Source organism: Pristiophorus japonicus, chromosome 21 (assembly GCF_044704955.1).
Source record: "Pristiophorus japonicus isolate sPriJap1 chromosome 21, sPriJap1.hap1, whole genome shotgun sequence".
Classification (NCBI taxonomy): Eukaryota; Metazoa; Chordata; class Chondrichthyes; family Pristiophoridae; genus Pristiophorus; species Pristiophorus japonicus.
Genome location: NC_091997.1, coordinates 19,256,729 through 19,275,548, shown reverse-complemented (window position 1 = coordinate 19,275,548; position 18,820 = coordinate 19,256,729). Strand labels below are relative to the sequence as shown.

Here is an 18,820-nt window from a genome sequence, read left to right as displayed (position 1 = left end):
TCCGACCTGCCCTCTCCCCTCCGCACAGGGTGCCCAAAGATCAGGAGTGTGGGACTGAAGTGCAACCAGAATTTGCGGAGCCGCCCCTTCAAATATTGGAAGAAGGGCTGCAACCTCGCACATTCAATAAAAACGTGGAACATGGACTCCTCTAGACCGCAGAAATTACAGGTGGCCCGGGAGCCCATGAACCGACTTAAAAACTTATTGCACGCGACTGCTCTGTGTGACCCTCCAGGCCAAGTCCCCAATAAATAAGGGGAGGACTCCCGGATAGAGAGCACTCCACTGGGGACCCCCACCTCCTCCGGATGACAAGATGGTGCGCCTCAAATTCTGCGGGTCTGCAAGGAGCCTTCCATCACGCGTTTCAAGCTCTGCTTGATAGTTTGGACTGCCCGTTCTGCTTGACCATTGGATGCGGGCTTAAACAGGGTAGACCTGACATGCTTGATGCCATTGCGGGTCATAAACTCGTTGAATTGCGAGCTGGTGAAGTACGGTCCATTGTCGTTGACAAGGATGTCGGGCAAGCCATGGGTGGCGAACAAAGGAGTTAGATGTGCTCCTTACTACTAGGGGGATCAAGGGGTATGGCGAGAAAGCAGGAATGGGGTACTGAAGTTGAATGTTCAGCCATGAACTCATTGAATGGCGGTGCAGGCTCGAAGGGCCGAATGGCCTACTCCTGCACCTATTTTCTATGTTTCTATGTTTCTATAGCCAAGAGGTTTTCAATGGTGGCAGTGGATGTGCTGGATGACATGATTACGCATTCAATCCATTTAGAGTAAGCGTCCACTACAACTAAAAACATCTATCCGAGAAAGGGGCCAGCAAAATCTACGTGGATCCTGGACCACGGTTTGGAGGGCCATGACCACAGACTCAATGGAGCCTCCCTTGGTGCATTGCCCAATTGTGAACACGTGTTGCACTGGTGTCCGCATGACTCTAAGTCCGAGTCAATGCCAGGCCACCAAACATGCGACCTGGCTATAGCCTTCATTATGACTATGCCTGGGTGGGTATGGTGTAGGTCACGTATAAACATTTCCCTGCCTTTTTTTGGCAAAACCACGCGATTACCCCATAAGAGACAATCCAACTGGATGGACATTTCATCTTTGCGTTGGTGAAACGGCTTAATTTCATCTTGTATTTCCCCGGGAACGACCGACCAGCTCCCATTGAGGACGCAACTTTTTACAAGTGTTAGCACAGTGTCCTGGCTGGTCCAGGTCCTGGTCTGGCGAGCAGTGACGGGTGACCCCTCACTCTCAAAAGCATCCATGACCAGAAGCAAGTCTGCGGGCTGCGCCATTTCCATCCCGGTAGTGGGCAATAGTAGCCGACTGAGGGCATCAACACAGTTCTACGTGCCTGGTCTGTGGTGGATAACATAGTCATAGGCGGACAATGTTAGTGCCCATCTTTGGATGCGGGACGAAGCACTGGTGTTTATACCTTTGCTTTCTGAAAACAGCAAAATGAGCGGTTTGTGGTCAGTTTCAAGCTCAAACCGAAGTCCAAATAGGTATTGGTGCATTTTCTTAACCCCATACACACATACTAACGCCTCTTTCTCGACCATACTGTAGGCTCTTTGAAGTTTGCCCAATACATTGATTTACTGTAACACACAGCGGACCCGTACAAAGATGCATCACAAGCTAGCACTAATCGTTTACACGGGTCATACAGTACAAGTAACTTATTAGAACAAAGTAGGTTTCTGGCCTTCTTAAAGGCTGTCTCTTGAGATTTACTCCAAACCCAGTTGTCACCCTTACGTAGCAACATGTGCAATGGTTCCAGCAAAGGGCTTAACCCGGGTAGAAAGTTACCAAAATATTTGAGGAATCCCAGGAACGAACGCAGCTCCATCACATTCTGTGGTCTGGGTGCATTCTTGATGACCTCTGTCTTGGAGTTCGTGGGTCTGATGCCGTCTGCCGCAATCTTTCTCCCCAAAAATTCGACCTCTGGCACCAGGAAAACACACTTGGAGCGTTTCAACCTGAGTCCCACTCTGTCTAGTCAAATTAGAACCTCTTCCAGGTTGTGCAGGTGTTCGGTGTTGTCACGATCGGTGATCAGGATGTCATCTTGAAACACAACGGTGCGCGGAACCGATTTCAGCAGATTCTCCATGTTCCTCTGGAAGATGGCCGCCACTAAGCGAATCCCAAAGGGGCATTTGTGGTATATAAACAGTCCTTTGTACGTGTTGATGCACGTCAATCTTTACAAAGATTCAGCCAGCTCCTGTGTCATGTAGGCGGAAGTTAGTTCCAACTTGGTGAATGGCTTCCCCCCCGGTAACGTTGCAAACAGGTCATCCACTTTGGGTAGCGGGTACTGGTTTTGTAACGAGACTAGGTTGATCGTTACCTTGTAGTCTCCGTAGATTCTGACCGTGCCATCGCTTTTCAACACGGGAACAATTGGACTGGCCCACTCATTGAACTCGATATGATTCCCTCTTGTTGAAGTCAGTTCGATCTCGATTTTCTCCCTCATCATATATGGAACCGCTTGAGCCTTGTGATGAACGGGCTTTTCATCGGGGACTAGATGGATCTGCACCTTGGCACCTGTGAAGTTGCCGATGCCTGGTTCAAATAGCGACGGAAACTTGCTCAGCGCTTGGGTGCACAAGGCATCATCCACCGAAGTTAGTGCTTTGATGTTGTCCCAGCTCCATCGAATCTTTCCCAGCCAGCTTCTGCCAAATAGCGTTGGGCCAGCGCCTGGTACAATCCACAGTGATAAATCATGCACAGCTCTATCGTACGATACCTTAACTGCCGCACTGCCAATGACTGGTATGAACTCTTTGCTGTAGGTGCACAGCTTTGTCTGAATCAGACTCAGTTTGGGCCTCTGTGTCTTGTTGCCCCATAGTTTCTCAAAAGCCTTCTGGCTCATAATTGACTGACGCCCCCGTGTCCAACTCCATTTATACTGGAATACCGTTCAATTTGACTTTCAGCATGATAGGAGGGCTCTTGGTGGTGAAGGTGTGTTCCCCATACACTTCTTCCTCGGGTTGAGTTGCCTCTCTTGTTTGTTCTGCGTGATCCACGCTGAATCGATCATCCTCTGCCGACTCTGCCACGTGGTGAGTCGCAGCACTCTTGCACGTTCGCTGGAGGTGCCCCATTGTTTCGCAGCCTTTGCACACGTAGTGCTTGAATTGACACTGATGGGCTCGATGATTACCCCCGCAGCGCCAAAATGATGCTAATGGATTTGCATTCACGCCCGATGGCGGACTCTGGGTCATCCTAGGTCTTGCAGCTGCAGATGTGTAGATCCTGCCATATGCAGTTCTGCCTGCTAGTGACATTATTTTATGCACAGTACTTGCCGGTGAGCTTCGATGCTGGGAAGATATCTGTCTGGTATTATCGCTCGTGGATATGAATGCCTGGGCTATCGTGATGGCCTTGTTCAGGTCTAGGAATTTGGCGGAGCTTACATAGAATGACCTCGTGGCCGATGCCAAGCACAAAAAAGTCCTGCAGCATTTCCCCAAAAAATCCAGCAAATTCGCAAGTTCCTGCAAGGCGTCGCAGGTCGGTGACATAACTTGACATGTCCTGGCCCTCGGAGCGGTGGTGCGTGTAGAAGTGATACCTGGCCATTAAGACACTCTCCTTCGGCTGGAGGTGGTTTCGCACCAGCGTACACAACTCTGTATATGTCTTCTTCGCTGGTTTCTCCGGTGCTAGTAGATTCTTGATGAGGCCGTGAGGCCATATATTGTGGACCCACACACGGTGAGGAGAATCGTCCTGCGCTTGATCACTTTATCGTCCCCATCCAGCTCGTTGGCCACAAAATACTGGTCGAGACGCTCAACAAAGGCTTCCCAATCATCACCCTCTACAAATCTCTCTAAAATACCAATGGCAGCCATGACCGCGGAAAGTTCATAATCTGTTACTCGTCGCCAATTGTTAAGTATGGAAGAACTCCACAAGACTGAGTATTGTGAGCTAAAACTGATGTGACCTTAGTCTCTTTAATACAACTCCAGAGTGCCTAAGCAGCATGGCAGACAACCTTTTATACTCCCTTGCACGAGGTGTGCAGGTGACCCCTGGGCCTCCAACAGTTGCGCCCTCTGGTGGCAAGTCTTACACAGTTACAATGTTTACATACATAACAGTCTGGCAGTACGTTAGATTTGCCTTGTTTCAAGGCAGAGAGCTCCTGTGTTCTACCACTGAGTCATGTGTGTCACAGAGGGAAGCACACTCGCTCCTTAGTAAGAAGGTTGTGGGTTCAAGTCCCACTCCAGAGACTTGAGCACATAATATACATCCATAAATGCGGATCAGGACACTGGGGAATGCTCCTCTGCTCTGCTTCGAAATAGTGCCATGGAATCTTTTACGTCCACCTTAGAGGCCAGGTGGAGCCTTGGCTTAACGTCCATTCTGAAAGAAAGCACCTCCGACAGTTCAGCGCTCCCTCAGCACTGCACTGAAGCGTCAGCTTGGATTATATGGGCTGCATATAGTGTTCCCAGCCATCATCATCATCATAGGCAGTCCCTCGAAATCGAGGAAGACTTGCTTCAATTCTAAAAGTGAGTTCTGAGGTGACTGAACAGTCCAATATGGGAATGACAGTCTTTGTCACAGGTGGGACAGATAGTTGCTGAAGGAAAGGGTGGGAGGGGAGTCTGGTTTGCCGCACGCTCCATCCACTGCCTGCACTTTCTTTCTGCATGCTCTCGGCGACGAGATTCTAGGTGCTCAGTGCCCTCCCGGACCCAGCTAAGAGAGCCCTGTCCAGCCAGCGCCTCACTGCTAACCTGGCGACACTTGATGACCCTGAGACGCAGAATGCCCAGAGTGTTTGTTCTGCCCTCCAGGCCACCATAACCAGTGCCTGCGAAGAGACGTTCGGTCACTCAACCAGGAAACACCAGGACTGATTTGATGAGAATGACCAGGAGATCCAAGTGCTAATAAATCGCAGGGCATTTCTGAACCTAAAACAACAACCCAACTTGGAAGCAGCAAAGCAGCTTTACAGATGGCTTAAGGCTGAGGTTCAAGAAAATAAACGCGACCTAAAGAATAGATGGTGGGTGGAGAAAGCACAGGAGATTCAGCAACTGGCCGACAGCCATGATGTGCGAGGATTCTTCACCGCGGTCACGTCCACCTACGGCCCAAGCACCCAAGGCCCCACCCCACTGCTGGCCAAGGACGGGGAGACACATCCAGGACACCAAGGTGGTCAGGACTCACTGGAAGGAGCACTTCGAAGATCTCCTTAACCGAGACTCTGCCTTTGACTCGAGTGTCCTCAACTCCATCCCGCAACATGCTACCCGCCACCATCTCAGCAAAACCCTAGCCCTGCACAAGGCAGAAAAGGCCATCCATCAGCTGTTCCTAGCCAGAATGGAGGTGATGGGATAATTCCCCAATCTATCACGCCTGGAGACCCAGTCAATCACGCACTGCTGTAAGTGACTGGGATTGACATTACGCACATAATTTGCATTCTCTAATGATCCTCCACTCACTGCAATTTTCTGGAGAAATCAACTGCTTTTATCAGGAGAAGTTACTGCAGTTCATAGAGACTCTTCTTAAATAGACTCTGTAAATAGACTTCGTTTGTTTTGCTGTTTGTTTTGTTCGCTGCAAAATACTCTGATTTGCTGTAAGTCTTGTTGTAAATCCCGACCTGCCTCCAACTAATTGGCTGACATTTATTGAATTATTATTTTTGGGTGCTTGGGATGCACAAATTGGAAGAGTCGCGGATGTAGGTGGGAAGAGACTGGACATGGGGAGAAAAAATAGAGTCAAGTTAGGAAGAAATCAGTTCCGTGGGGAAAGAATAGGCTGAAACGATGGGTCTACCAGAGCAGTCCTGTTGGTGGATCTTGGGAAGGAAGCAGAAGCGGGCTGTGCGGAGTTGAGGGACTATGAGGTTGGAGGCCATGGAGGGAAAATCTCCAGAGGAGATGAAGTCAGTGACATCTTGGAAACAATGACTTGATGTTTGGTGGTGGGGTCATGGTCCATGGGGAGGTAGGAGGAAGTGTCAGAGAGATGCCATTTAGCCTCCGTTAGGAAAAGATCAGTTCCCCAAATAACAACAGCGCCACCCTTGTCAGCAAGTTTCTTGGCTGTTTCCCGCTCTCGCCCCAAACTGGAAAATGTCATCAACTTCGCTTCCAATTTCCACCTTTCCCTCGCCTTCGCATGGACCATCTCTGAATCTTCCTGTTCCTTCCTTGATTTCTCTTTCTCCATTTCTGTGGATAGACTATCGACCAATATCCACTATAAGCCCACTTACTCCCATGGTTACCTTGACTACACTTCCTCCCACCCCGCTTCCTGACAGACGCTACTCCATTCTCCCAGTTTCTCGGTCTCTGTCGCATCTGTTCTGAGGACGCCACATTCCATACCAATGCTTCCGCTATGACTTCCTTTTTCCTCAACTGAGCATTCCCCTCCATTGTGGTTGACATGGCCCTCGACCGTGTCCGTTCCATTTCCCGCACTTCTGCTCTCACCCCTTCCCCTCCCTCCTGGAACAACGATAGGATTCCCCTTGTCCTCACCTCCCACCCCACCAGCTTTCACATTCAATGGGTCATCCTCCGCCATTTTTGCCACCTGCAGCGTGATGCCACCACCAAACACATCCTCACCTCTCCTTCCCTTTCAGCATTCCGAAGGGACCGTTGCCTCTGCAACACCCTGGTCCACACCTCAATCACTTCCAACACCCCCTCCCCTTCCCATGCAAGCGCAGGACATGCAACACCTGCCCTTTTACATCCACTCTTCCCACCGTCCAAGGCCCCAAACACTCCTTCCAGGTGAAACAGCGATTTACTTGTGCTTCTTGCAGTTTAGTATACTGTATTCACTGTTCACCATGTGGCTCCTCTACATTTTGGAGACCAAACGCAGATTGGGTGATCGCTTTGCGGAACACCTCCGTTCAGTCCGCAACCGTGACCCTGAGCTGTCATTTTAACTCTCAGCCCCATTCCAACTCAACCAGAGGAAGAAGTGTATGGGGTACACACTTTCACCACTCTGATCCCTCTGTCCTCGGCCTCCTACACCGTTCCCAATGTAAGCTCGAGGAACAGCACCGCATCTTTCGATTCAGCACTTTACAACCTTCCAGACTCAACATCGAGTTCAACAATTTTAGATCATAACCTCTGCCCCCATTTTTCAGGCTGTTGATGATGATTCTGTAATTCCCATTTACACCTCCTCTAGACCCCTCTTTTGCTTCTTTGTCCCATTACCATCACCATCATCCCTTTTCTCATTGAATCTCTCCTGCCTTCCACCCTATCACAGACCTTCCCTTTTGTTCTTTCCTCCCCTCCCCCCTTTCCCAGCAGTTGCTTAAAATCCTGTTACATCTCTAACTTGTTCCAGTTCTGACGAAGGGTCATCGACCTGAAACCTTAACTCTGTTTCCCTCTCCACAGATGCTGCCTGACCCGCTGAGTATTTCCAGCATTTTCTGTTTTGTATTTCAGCTTTTCAGCATCTGCAGTAGCTTTGTTTTCGTATGAGGAAATTTGTACTGGGTTTGCCTGGGTTCCAAGGTAGAGGGTTCCGTCTGACAGAGCACCTGCTGTGTGTAGAGTGCATTTGCCTGGCGCAGTACTGAAGGTTTCTGCTAACTGTATAAAAGTTATAATATTATATCTTATATGTAACAGTATAAAAGACTGGTTCAGCCTCAACTGGAGTATTGTGTCCAATTCTGGGCACCACACTTAGGAAGGATGTGAAGGCCTTAGAGAGGGTGCAGAAAAGATTTATGAGAATGGTTCCAGGGATGAGGGACTTCAGTTACGTGGATAGACTGGAGAAGCTGGGGTTGTTCTCCTTAGAGCAAAGAAAATAGAGAGGAGATTTGATCAAGGTGTTCACAATCATGAGGGGTCTAGACAGAGTGGATAGAGAGAAACTGTTCCCATTGGCAAAAGGGTTGAGAATCAGAGGACACAGATTTAAGGTGATTGACAAAAGAACCAAAGGCGACATAAGAAAAAAACTTTTTTACACAGCAAGTGGTTAAGGTTTGGAATGCACTGCCTAAAAGGATGGTGGAGACAGACTCAATCAGCTATTAAAAGGGAATTGGATAAGTACCTGGAGGAAAGAAAATGCAGGGCTACGGGGAAAGTGCGGTGGGAGGTTGGGGGGGGAGTGGTGGGAGTGGAACTAGCTGAAGTGCTCTTGCAGAGAGCCAACATGGACTCAACGGGCTGAATGGCCTCCTTCTGTGCTGTAACCATTTTATGAAAGCAAGTGCTCTACTCGGAACTCCTACACGGCAAGTGAGCCCCAAGTGGGCAGAGGAAACGTTTCAAGGCTTCCTTGATAAAGTGCAACATCCCCACCGACATCTGGGAGTCCCTGGCCAAAGACTGCCCTAAGTGGAGGAAGAGCATCCGGGAGGGTGCTGAGCACCTCGACTCTCGTCGCCAAGAGCATGCAGAAAATTAGCGCAGGTAGCGGAATAAGTGTGCGGCAAACCAGACTCCCCACCCACCCTTTCATCCAACGACTGTCTGTCCCACCTGTGACAGAGACTGTAGTTCCCATATTGGACTGTACGATCATCATTTTCATCATAGACAGTCCCTCAGAATCGAGGAAGACTTGTTTCCACTCCTGAAGTGGGTTCTTTGGTGGCCGAACAGTCCAATACGAGAGCCACAGACCCTGTCACAGGTGGGACAGATGGTCGTTGAGGGAAGGGGTGGGTGGGACTGGTTTGCCGCACACTCGTTCCGCTGTCTGCGTTTGATTTCTGCATGCTCTCGGTGATGAGACTCGAGATGCTCAGCGCCCTCCCGAATGCACTTCCTCCACTTAGGGTGGTCTTGGGCCAGGGACTCCCAGGTCTCAGTGGGGATGTCACACTTTATCAGGGAGGCTTTGAGAGTGTCCATGTAACGTTTCCACTGCCCACCTTTGGCTCGTTTGCCGTGAAGGAGCTCCGAGTAGAGCACTTGCTTTGGGAGTCTCGTGTCTGGCATGCGGGCAATGTGGCCTGCCCAGCGGAGCTGATCAAGTGTGGTCAGTGCTTCAATGCTGGGGATTAGCCTGAATGAGGATGCTGATGTTGGTGCGCCTGTCCTCCCAGGGGATTTGTAGGATCTTGTGGAGACATCGTTGGTGGTATTTCTCCAGCAACTTGAGGTCTTCTGTACATGGTCCATGTCTCTGAGCCATACAGGAGGGCGGGTATTAGTACAGCCCTGTAGACCATGAGCTCGGTGGCAGTTTTGAGGGCCTGGTCTTCAAACACTCGTTTCCTCAGGCGGCCGAAGGCTGTACTGGAGCTGTGTATAGTCACCTGAGAACTCACTTTTAGAGTGGAAGCAAGTCTTCCTCGATTTCGAGGGACTGCCTCTGATGATCAATTTGCACAGTGCACGATTTAGATGTGGTCTACAGTGCTGCTAGCTGTAGGCAGAGGGCGCACAGCCTGAGATTCCCCTCTGCTAACCTGCTTGTGCAATCCCCACCCATCTGCCAAAGCCACGGGGTGGGCGGGGAGGCGCAGTTTTTCGCAAACAAGAGTCTGGCAGAGGCACTCTGATCTTTATCTTTGGACATTGTTGCTTTGAGGCACATTGGAAAATGTGTCAGTGGCAGCAGAATGGGGGCTTACTGCACTCCAGCAGATCCATGGGTAATGATGACACCAAACATTGCCACCTTCGTGCCTGTTGTTAAATGCTGTTTTTTTTGTTGGAGAAAAAAAATAGCCCCGTGCAACCAGCAGGATACTTGTGGAGCAGAACAAAAAAAAATTATAGCTGCCTGAGCCTTGCGGACATCAATTGGAGGAGTGACTCGCACGAAATGACAGCAGAGCCAGTGGGAAGCAAGAGTTAGTAGATCTGAGTGAGATTAAGTCTTTTGTTTTATATATAGAGAGAGAGAGAGATATATGTGTGTGCACACTTTGAAAAATGGCGACAAGAGTAGGCGGAGGATACCCCATGAATCCAGGGAGCCCCATGAACCCTTCCTTGGGGGTGAACCCAATGAATCCCCTGCCAGGACAAGCGGTCAGGATGCCGCTCAATCTCCAGCAACAATCTCCCGTCTTCCGCACCATGGGTCACGGCGGCGCTTATTCCGTGAGTATTCGCCCCTCTTTGCACCCATTACAACTTCTTTCAAAGCAAAACTTTACAACTTCTCTGCTTTTTGTGTGTTTCCATTTATTTATTAAATTGTATTGATCGATCTGAAGCTACTGAAATAAATCTACTGCACCCCCCCCCCAAACCAAACCCCACCAGTATTTAATTATGGGGGGAGTTGGTTCAATATTTTTATTGGTGCACAGTCTAATTTTATTAACTTCTTATAACTTAATACATTTGCATCATATTGGAGTTTGCACTTGTGTATAATGCTGTTTTTGTTGGGGGGGGTGATTTGCTATGGACACGTGCAAGACAAATGAAACAGCTCTAAATGTGTTTTTATTTGATGAGGAGTTTGTACAAAGGGCGCTCCCTCTCGAATATTGCGGATGAGAACGGCTCTCCCTGCATTTGCCCTGTTGAAATGATCAGAAGTTCGGCCTAAAAGCTCCCTCCCCGGATCCTTCCTGGTGTGTGTCTGTTTCTCTCCTTTCTCTTTACTTCCGCATTGAATGTCGCATCTGAAAGCCTTGTTCACAGCTCGCCCAGAGAGCCGCGGCTCCCGGAGACCTCGCTCCGCGCAAACAGCAGCCGCCGCCGCCGCCGCCGCCGCCGCAACCCCGGGCAGGGGGAAAGCGGAGCCAACCCGTGCCCCGGGCAAACAGCACCGAGCCCGGCCCACAGGACCAGGGGGAGTCGGTGCACAGTGAGAATATATAACTAGGGGCTTCCCACGTGGTCTGCAATACTGTAACTGACGAGAGGCACATGAGCGCTATCACATGCCTCGCATTATAGGGACACTGGGAGAGAGGAGACTGAATTATCGGAACACTGGGAGAGAGGAGACTGAATTATCGAGGTAGAGGGCGATAGATCTAAATTATAGGTATGAGGAGATGGACAATCTGAACTGTGGGGAAATATTAAATCCAGATTATTTATGCATTTGTAAATAACAGCAGCCCCAAAACTTGTGGAATAAAACTCACCACATCTTTCCAGACTGAGAATCCTTTTACCCATACCCTTTTCATCCTACCCCTCTGACCGTCTCTCTGTTCCTGTGGCCACCTTCTCCTTAATTCCATGCACCATTATCAAGTGCGTTTTGTAAATCATATAAACCCTATTTGATTCATCTGTCTTTCTTTAAAGAATTCTTTAGGGCTAGTCAAGCATGACCTGCCTTTAGAAGTTCGTGTTGCTTGGTCCTGATGAACTCCTGTTTCTCTAGGTGCTTAGTAATTTCATCTCACATTATCGACACTGGTAGTGTCGCAACTGAAATCAGACCAACTGGTCTTATGCTTGCCTCCTTTTTGAAGACTCATGAGATCAGAATTAAAAAGGCATGAGTCAGATATAAGATTTGAATTATAGGGATTTAAGTGAGATATGAAAAACGAATGTAGTCCTTACTACTAGGGGGATCAAGGGGTATGGCGAGAAGTTGCATGTTCAGTCATGAACTCATTGAATGGCGGTGCAGGCTCGAAGGGCCGAATGGCTTACTCCTGCACCTATTTTCTATGTTTCTATGAATTATGGGGCTCTTGGTTTGATCTGAATTCTAGGAATATGTTTAAAATATGAAAGCAGAATTGCGCAATTTTTACATGCGAACTGTGGGACCAAGGGCACATAGGAGATTTGAATTGCAGGATATAAGGGAGAGATAAGAACTGAATTAAAGTATAAAGGGTGAGGTACACATTCTGAATTATAAGATCTAGAGGGTGATAAGGGGAGAAAGTTGACGAGAAATCCTACCATCAGCAATTGATGGCTTATCAGAAATATATCTTTGCACAAAGTGGATGGAGAATTGTGGACAGTGAAAATGCAATTTTATGATAAGCCACTCTCAGCGTGTGAGACCTCGCCAAGGTCTCAAATTTTGCCCACAGTATCTAAATTGTAGATTATGGTTGGATACAGTATTCTAGAGGCCTCGAGGAGATAGTGAGATCCAAGTTATAGGCACATGTGCGAGATATGGGGAGTTTCTAGGAAATCTGTACAGTGGGGATGTAAATATATGGAAATTTTGAGACTTTTGGCTTTGAAGACACAAGGGAACCATGCATTACCCATAATTGGTAAGGAACTGTGATTTTGTTTGGCTATAAATTAGTACCAGGAAAGGATATCAAAGGGGCATTGTGAAATACACAATGTAGACTTATACTGGAGGCTTATCTGATTGTACCCACATGTGGAACAAGTTCTGTACCCACAATTTCCCATTTATAGCACTTGCAGATAGACTGACTGGGAAGCTTAATGATAGGCTCTGACAAACAATTTATTGAACTGAATTAAAGTATCTCACGTAAATGTATAAAGCTGGGTTGGTTGGTTAATTGTCATAATCAGGAAGGCCATAGATGGAAAGATACATCATCCTTCCACTCTCACTTATATAAGAACAGAAGAAATAGGAGCAGGAGTAGGCCATTTGGCCCCTCGAGCCTGCTCCGCCATTCAATAAGATTATGGCTGATCTGATTATGGATCCACTTCCCTGCCCTCTCCCCATAACCCTTGACTCCCTTATCTCTCAAAAATCTGTCTATCTCCATCTTAAATATATTCATTGACCCAGCCTCCACAGCTCTCTGGGGTGGAGGATTCCAAAGTCTTATGATCCTCTGAGAAGAAACTCCTCCTCATTTACTTTTTAAATCAGCGACCCCTTATTCTGGAACTATGCCATCTAGTTCTAGATTCCTCCACAGGGGAAACATCCTCTCTGCATCTACCCTGTCAAGCCCCCTCAGACTCTTATATGTTTCAATAAGATCACCTCTCATTCTTCTAAACTCCAATGAGTATAGGCCCAACCTGCTCAACCTTTCTTCATCTCCAGAATCAACCTCGTGAACCTTCGCTGAACTGCCTCCAATGCAAGTATATCCCTCCTTAAATAAGGAAACCAAAACTGCACGCAGTACTCCGTCTGACGCCTCTGTAATGATGTTATCTATTAGCCTGTTTGAGACAATGTTATGTATACTTTCTTGGTTTCCTCTTTCCTCTTTCCCCCCACCTCCAGCGTCCAGGGATGCCACCAGGAGCTCGCATGGGAATGCCAGGAATGCAGATGGGCATGTCCTCTGGCCCATCATTCATGGGGAGCTCTGCTATGAGGCCAGGTATTCCGCAGCCAATGATGGACCCGTTTCGTAAACGTCTGCTTCCACAGCAGCAACCTCTGCAGTCAATGCAGAATCGTGGGAGAGGGTAAGACGCCGGATTAGGAGGTCCAGGCCCCCCGTGTACAGCAAACAAAGCGTTTATTCTCTCCTTTCCGAGAGCGCGGCCAAAGTTAATGGAATTCTTAACACTTATAACCTGGGGCTTCTCCAATGGCTCAGAGTTTATCCAGTGCCTGGATGAGTGATGCACACAAAGAAGGTTCCATCTTCATTGCCACATCTGTGCCGAGTCTATCGGACCTCAGAATCGGCAGTGGTAGGGCACTGCAGTTGGTCTCGGTGTCTCTGGGTTTTGGAGGAGAAAATGGACTACGGTTCCCATTCCTGCTTGCTGTCCAGCAACCCCACAGGATGTACATGTGTGACATGATGCCCTCTGCGTGTGTGTGTGTGTGTGTGTGTGTGTGTGTGTGTGTGTGTGTATATATATATATGAAACGTGGGCAAGGTACTGGGAGAACAACCAGCACCTATGGAACCCTATTCCAGCAAGGAGTCAGTACTCTCCGAGACAAGGGGACAAAATTATCAGAGAAAATTGGCAAGAAAAAAATTAAAACATGTAATAAGTTCCTCACCAAATCTAGAAATAAAGGAGTGAGTTACTTTAATTTTCATAGAATCATAGAATTATAGAAATTTATAGTACAGAAGGAGGCAATTTCCGCCCATTGTGTCCACGCCGGCCGACAAAGAGCTATCCAGCTTAATCCCATTTTCCAGCTCTTGGTCCGTAGCCTTATATGTTACGGCACTTCAAGTGCATATCCAAGTACCTTTTAAAGGCTATGAGGGTTTCTGCCTCTACCACCCTTTCAGGCAGTGAGTTCCAGACCCACACCACCCTCTGGGTGAAAAACTTTCTCCCCAAATTCCCTCTAAACCTCCTACCACTTTAAGTCTATGCCCCCTGGTTATTGACCCCTCTGCTAAGGGGAATAGGTCCTTCCTATCTACTCTATCTAGGCCCCTCATAATTTTCTACACCTCAATTAGGTCTCCCTTCAGCCTCCTCTGTTCCAAAGAAAACTACCCCAACCTATCCAATCTTTCCTCATAGCTAAAATTCTCCAGTCCAGGCCACATCCTCCTAAATCTCCTCTGTACCCTCTCCAGTGCAACCTTTCCTGTAATGTGGTGACCAGAACTGCAAGCCGTACTCTAGCTGTGGTCTAACTAGTGTTTTATACAGTTCAAGTATAATCTCCCTGTTCTTATATTCTATGCCTCTGCTAATAAAGTCAAGTATCACGTATGACTTCTTAACCATCTTATCTACATGTCCTGTTATCTTCAGGGATCTGTGGACATGTACTCCAAGGTCCCTCTGATCCTCTACACTTCTCAGTGTCCGACCATTTATTGTGTATTCCCTTGCCTTGTTAGCCCTCTCCAAATGCATTACCTCACACGTCTCCGGATTGAATTCCATTTGCCACTGTTCTGCCCACCTGACCAGTCCATTGACATCTTCCTGCAGTCTACAGCTTTATCTTCATTATCAACCACATGACCAATTTTTGTCATCTGCAAACTTCTTAATCATACCCTCTACATTCAAGTCCAAATCATTGATATATACCACAAAAAGCAAGGGATGTAGCAATGACCCCCACTGGAACCCCACTGGAAACAGCCTTCCAGTCACAAAACACCCATCGACCATTACACTTTGCTTCCTGCCTCTGAGCCAATTTTGGATCCCACTTGTCACTCAGCCTTGGATCCCAAGGGCTTTTACCTTCGTGACCAGTCTGCCATGTGGGACCTCATCAAAAGCTTTGCTAAAATCCATAGACACCACATCAAACGCACTACCTTCATCGACCCTCCTTGTTCCTCCTCAAAATTCAATCAATTTAGTCATACACGACCTTCCCTTAACAAATCCATGCTGACTGGCCTTGATGAATCCGTGTCTTTCCAAATGGAGATTTAGCCTGTCCCTCAGAATTTTTTCCAATAATTTTCCCACCACCGTGTGTGCATAAATGGAGGCCTCCTCCCTCTGCCAAAGCCACATGGGAGAAATTTGCCTCAGTGGCGTCTTCACCCTCTGGACAGATATGATAGCTCAACATTCGGTGTGCCGCTCCTGAAACAGGTCTGGGCTGCAGGTGGGCTGGAATGTGTGGTCACTATGGGGTTTAACGCCAATGAAAAACCTAACATGAACTTCCCATTTGCTATGTCTGGCTACTGGAGGGACTTGGTTTTTAAAAAAAGGATTTTCCCAGTGTCCATACTTAGCAAATCTAGCAAGTTTACAGTGGGGTTGTTGCTGGCTGCTAGAAACCTGCAGCACTTTCACCTCTTTAAGACAAGTATAAAAACAGCAACACTGGAATCATGGTTCTCCTCCCCCCCCCACCTCAGGACCCTGCCATTCTATGAGTACCGCTGATTATCATGGAGCAGCAGAAAGTTGTGCCCTGGTGCTCCTTAAATCTCTGCACTTGGTGAGCAGACTCCCAACATGCTTTGTTCTAACCTTTGGAGGACAATGCACAAGATAGTTAAATGGAAAACGTTTATGGTAGAGTATTTCAACAAAAGCAATGATCCATGGTTTAAACGTTGATCTTTCAATTTTGTTATTGTGACCCACAATAACCCTTTGCCATTTTAGTAAATTGCCAGCATTTCTCTATTTTGTGGTGAACAGTACTTTACAACTCATCATTAGGTTGAACCCAATAGGATGGTATTATGCTGCACTCTGAATGGACACTCGGCAGTGTTTAGTTAACTCTGAACCCTTTCCCCTGCTGGTCAGTTTTCAGTATGGATTTTCATAATCCTGCCGAGAACTTAGAGTGTAGCCCCGTGTCAATGGAGGGCCAGCTAGTCAAAAAGCCTTGTTTCTCGGCGACGATATGCGAGGAGCTCAGGGAGGGCGCTGAGCTCCTCAAGTATCGTCGCCGAGAGCATGCAGAAATCAAGCGCGGGCAGTGGAAGGAGTGTGAGGCAAACCAGGCTCCCTGCCCACTCTTTCCCTCAACGACTATCTGTCTCACCTGTGATAGAAACTGCGGTTCACGCATTGGACTGTACAGCCACCTAAGAACTCATGCTAAGAGTGGAAGCAAGTCTTCCTCGATCCTGAGGGACTGCCTATGATGGTATGATGTAAAATTATTGATTTAATTAGGAAATAAAATCAATCCTTTTTGAAATCAGCTCCAGCTGCTTCAGGTATTGATGGCTATTTCCAGCTGCCCAAACAGGGAAAAGATAAAATTGTACCCTGGACAGAAATGCAAAGGAGACGGGAAAGCTTCAGAGGCCCACAGCTCAATGTTTGGGTCTGTGCTGATCTCCGTTGGAGTTGTACAAATGTCCTCATTGGTAGCATGCTTGCCCCTCGAGTCAGAAGGTTGTGGGTTCAAGTCCCACTCCAGGGACTTGCGCACATAAATCTAGGCCGACACTCCAGTGCAGTGCTGAGGGAGCGCTGCACTGTTAGAGGTGCTGTCTTTTAGATGAGACTTTAAACCGAGGCCCCGTCTGCTCTCTCAGGTGGACGTAAAAGATCCCATGGCATTATTTTGAAGAAGAGCAGGGTAGTTATCCCCGGTGTCCTGGCCAATATTTATCCCTCAATCAACATAACAAAAACAGATTATCTGGTCAGGATCTCATTACTGTTTGTGGGAGCTTGCTGTGCGCAAATTGGCTGCCGCGTTTCCCACATTACAACAGTGACTGCACTCCAAAAGTACTTCATTGGCTGTAAAGCGCTTTGAGACGTCTGGTGGTCGTGAAAGATGCTATATAAATGCAAGTCTTCTTTCATTGTAAAGAGAAATTGAAAAGGAAGTGGGGAAAGGGCAGGTGAATGAGACTAGTGGATCATGCTCTGAGTGGCACAGGGCTAATGGCCTCCTTCTGTGCTGTAAAGTTCTATGGGATGGGGGAGGGGGACACACAAATCAGACCGGGTTCCTGCTCCTGATCACTGTCCAATGACTCCTGGTGGAAAGTCAGAATGAACAGGATTGAGCTCAACCACGATGTCCTCTGTGTCAAACATCCTATCAACACTCGGACTTGGACTTCCCATTCGTGGCCGCCCATTCTGCCAAGAGCAATAAATGGGTGGAATACAGTTCCCCCCCCCCGAGCTCCATCCACTATTCATTGTGGCATAGATTCCAGGGGGCAGAGCAGAGGGTGTCTGACCAAGCTTGCTGTACCTAACCATGGATGCTTAAGTGAGCTTTACTCTACAGCTGATGCCATGTCCCTGAAATGACTTCCTCGTTTTTGCGCACACACATTCACCATAATAAAGTAGTGTTTAAAATACAGCAGTCATGTATAATAAGCATGAGTTCATATGTTGAGGTTGATGTTTAAAAGGCATGCATTTTTGTATTGTTACCTAACCATGTCCCTTTGGTACCTGCAGTGTCAAGAGACGGAAGATGGCTGACAAAATTCTACCACAAAGGGCAAGTGTTCGATACTGCTTGTTATTTGTTGAGATTTGTTTATGCAAGTTTGTCTTGGCTGCGGAATGCAGGGATCTTGGGTCATCCATTAGCAGCAGACTGTCCAGCAGGACACGCTATGTGCCCCACACGTCAGTTGACTATCTATCTAATGGATGGCAGTGCAGAAGGATGTGTCCAAATGGTTTCAGTGCCATGTGCTTGGCCAGTAACCCAAGTGTGTAGTTTCGGTGCCCACTGGTTACAGTGATGACAGCTTGTTACCATCGTGGTTACATGCCAGCTGTCGGGTATCCTGGGGGTGTATTTTTGCTCTTCGCTAATTTTGAGGAAAAACTCGAGCTGAGTGTAAAGCGGGGAAACTTGTTTTATAGTTATGTCTTTTTTTCCACTAAAATTAGCAAACACTAGAAAATATGCCCCATAGTGATTGTGAAGCCAGCTTTCTAACGAGATTATTTGTGTGGGAAAGTGATAGTTTTTTTTAATTTGAAGTCGGACTCTGCGCAGAAGATTTTCGTTACTGACTCATCAACCACGGGAAATAGTCTTTCCCTATCTGCCCTATCAAAACTCTTCATAAAACCTCTTAAATCTGCATTTCACCTTCTCTGCTTCAGTGGAAGTAGTCTCCAATCTCTCAAGTCAGTCCTCACAATCATATTCTCATCCTTGGTATCATCCTGGTCAAACTACATTATAATCTGGCTTCAATGTTCTTTCTATAACGGGTCCCTCAAAACTACACACAGTACGCTAACTGTGGCCTAACCATTGCCTTGTACAAATGTATCATTACCTCCATGTTCTTGTACTCTATGCCTCCATGTAACAACCCAAATTGCTATTGGCCTTTCAAGGAATTATGTATTTGAACCCCAGACCTGTAACTACAAAGATTTCTCATTAGCGTGTAGTTCAAAATATTCTCTCCAAACAAGTTTGAAAGGACA

The 18,820-nt window shown here is 47.5% G+C and overlaps 1 protein-coding gene across 5 annotated transcripts in view; it reads left to right on the top strand.

The window, feature by feature from the left end:
* Positions 1-9,562: 9,562 nt before the first annotated feature.
* LOC139233851 (SWI/SNF-related matrix-associated actin-dependent regulator of chromatin subfamily D member 2-like) overlaps positions 9,563-18,820 on the top strand; it is a 47,887-nt gene continuing 38,629 nt past the window's right edge. For 2 of the 5 annotated variants that reach the window (XM_070864448.1, XM_070864447.1), the window contains exons 1-3: positions 9,563-10,180; positions 13,251-13,438; positions 17,825-17,867. In XM_070864448.1, the coding sequence (XP_070720549.1) occupies positions 10,010-10,180; positions 13,251-13,438; positions 17,825-17,867 (402 nt within the window). In that variant the 5' untranslated portion in view covers positions 9,563-10,009. Of the gene's footprint in view, positions 10,181-10,716; positions 10,899-10,973; positions 11,082-13,250; positions 13,439-17,824; positions 17,868-18,820 lie in introns of those variants that run through there. The other 3 variants (XM_070864451.1, XM_070864450.1, XM_070864449.1) reach the window with 3 other exon arrangements.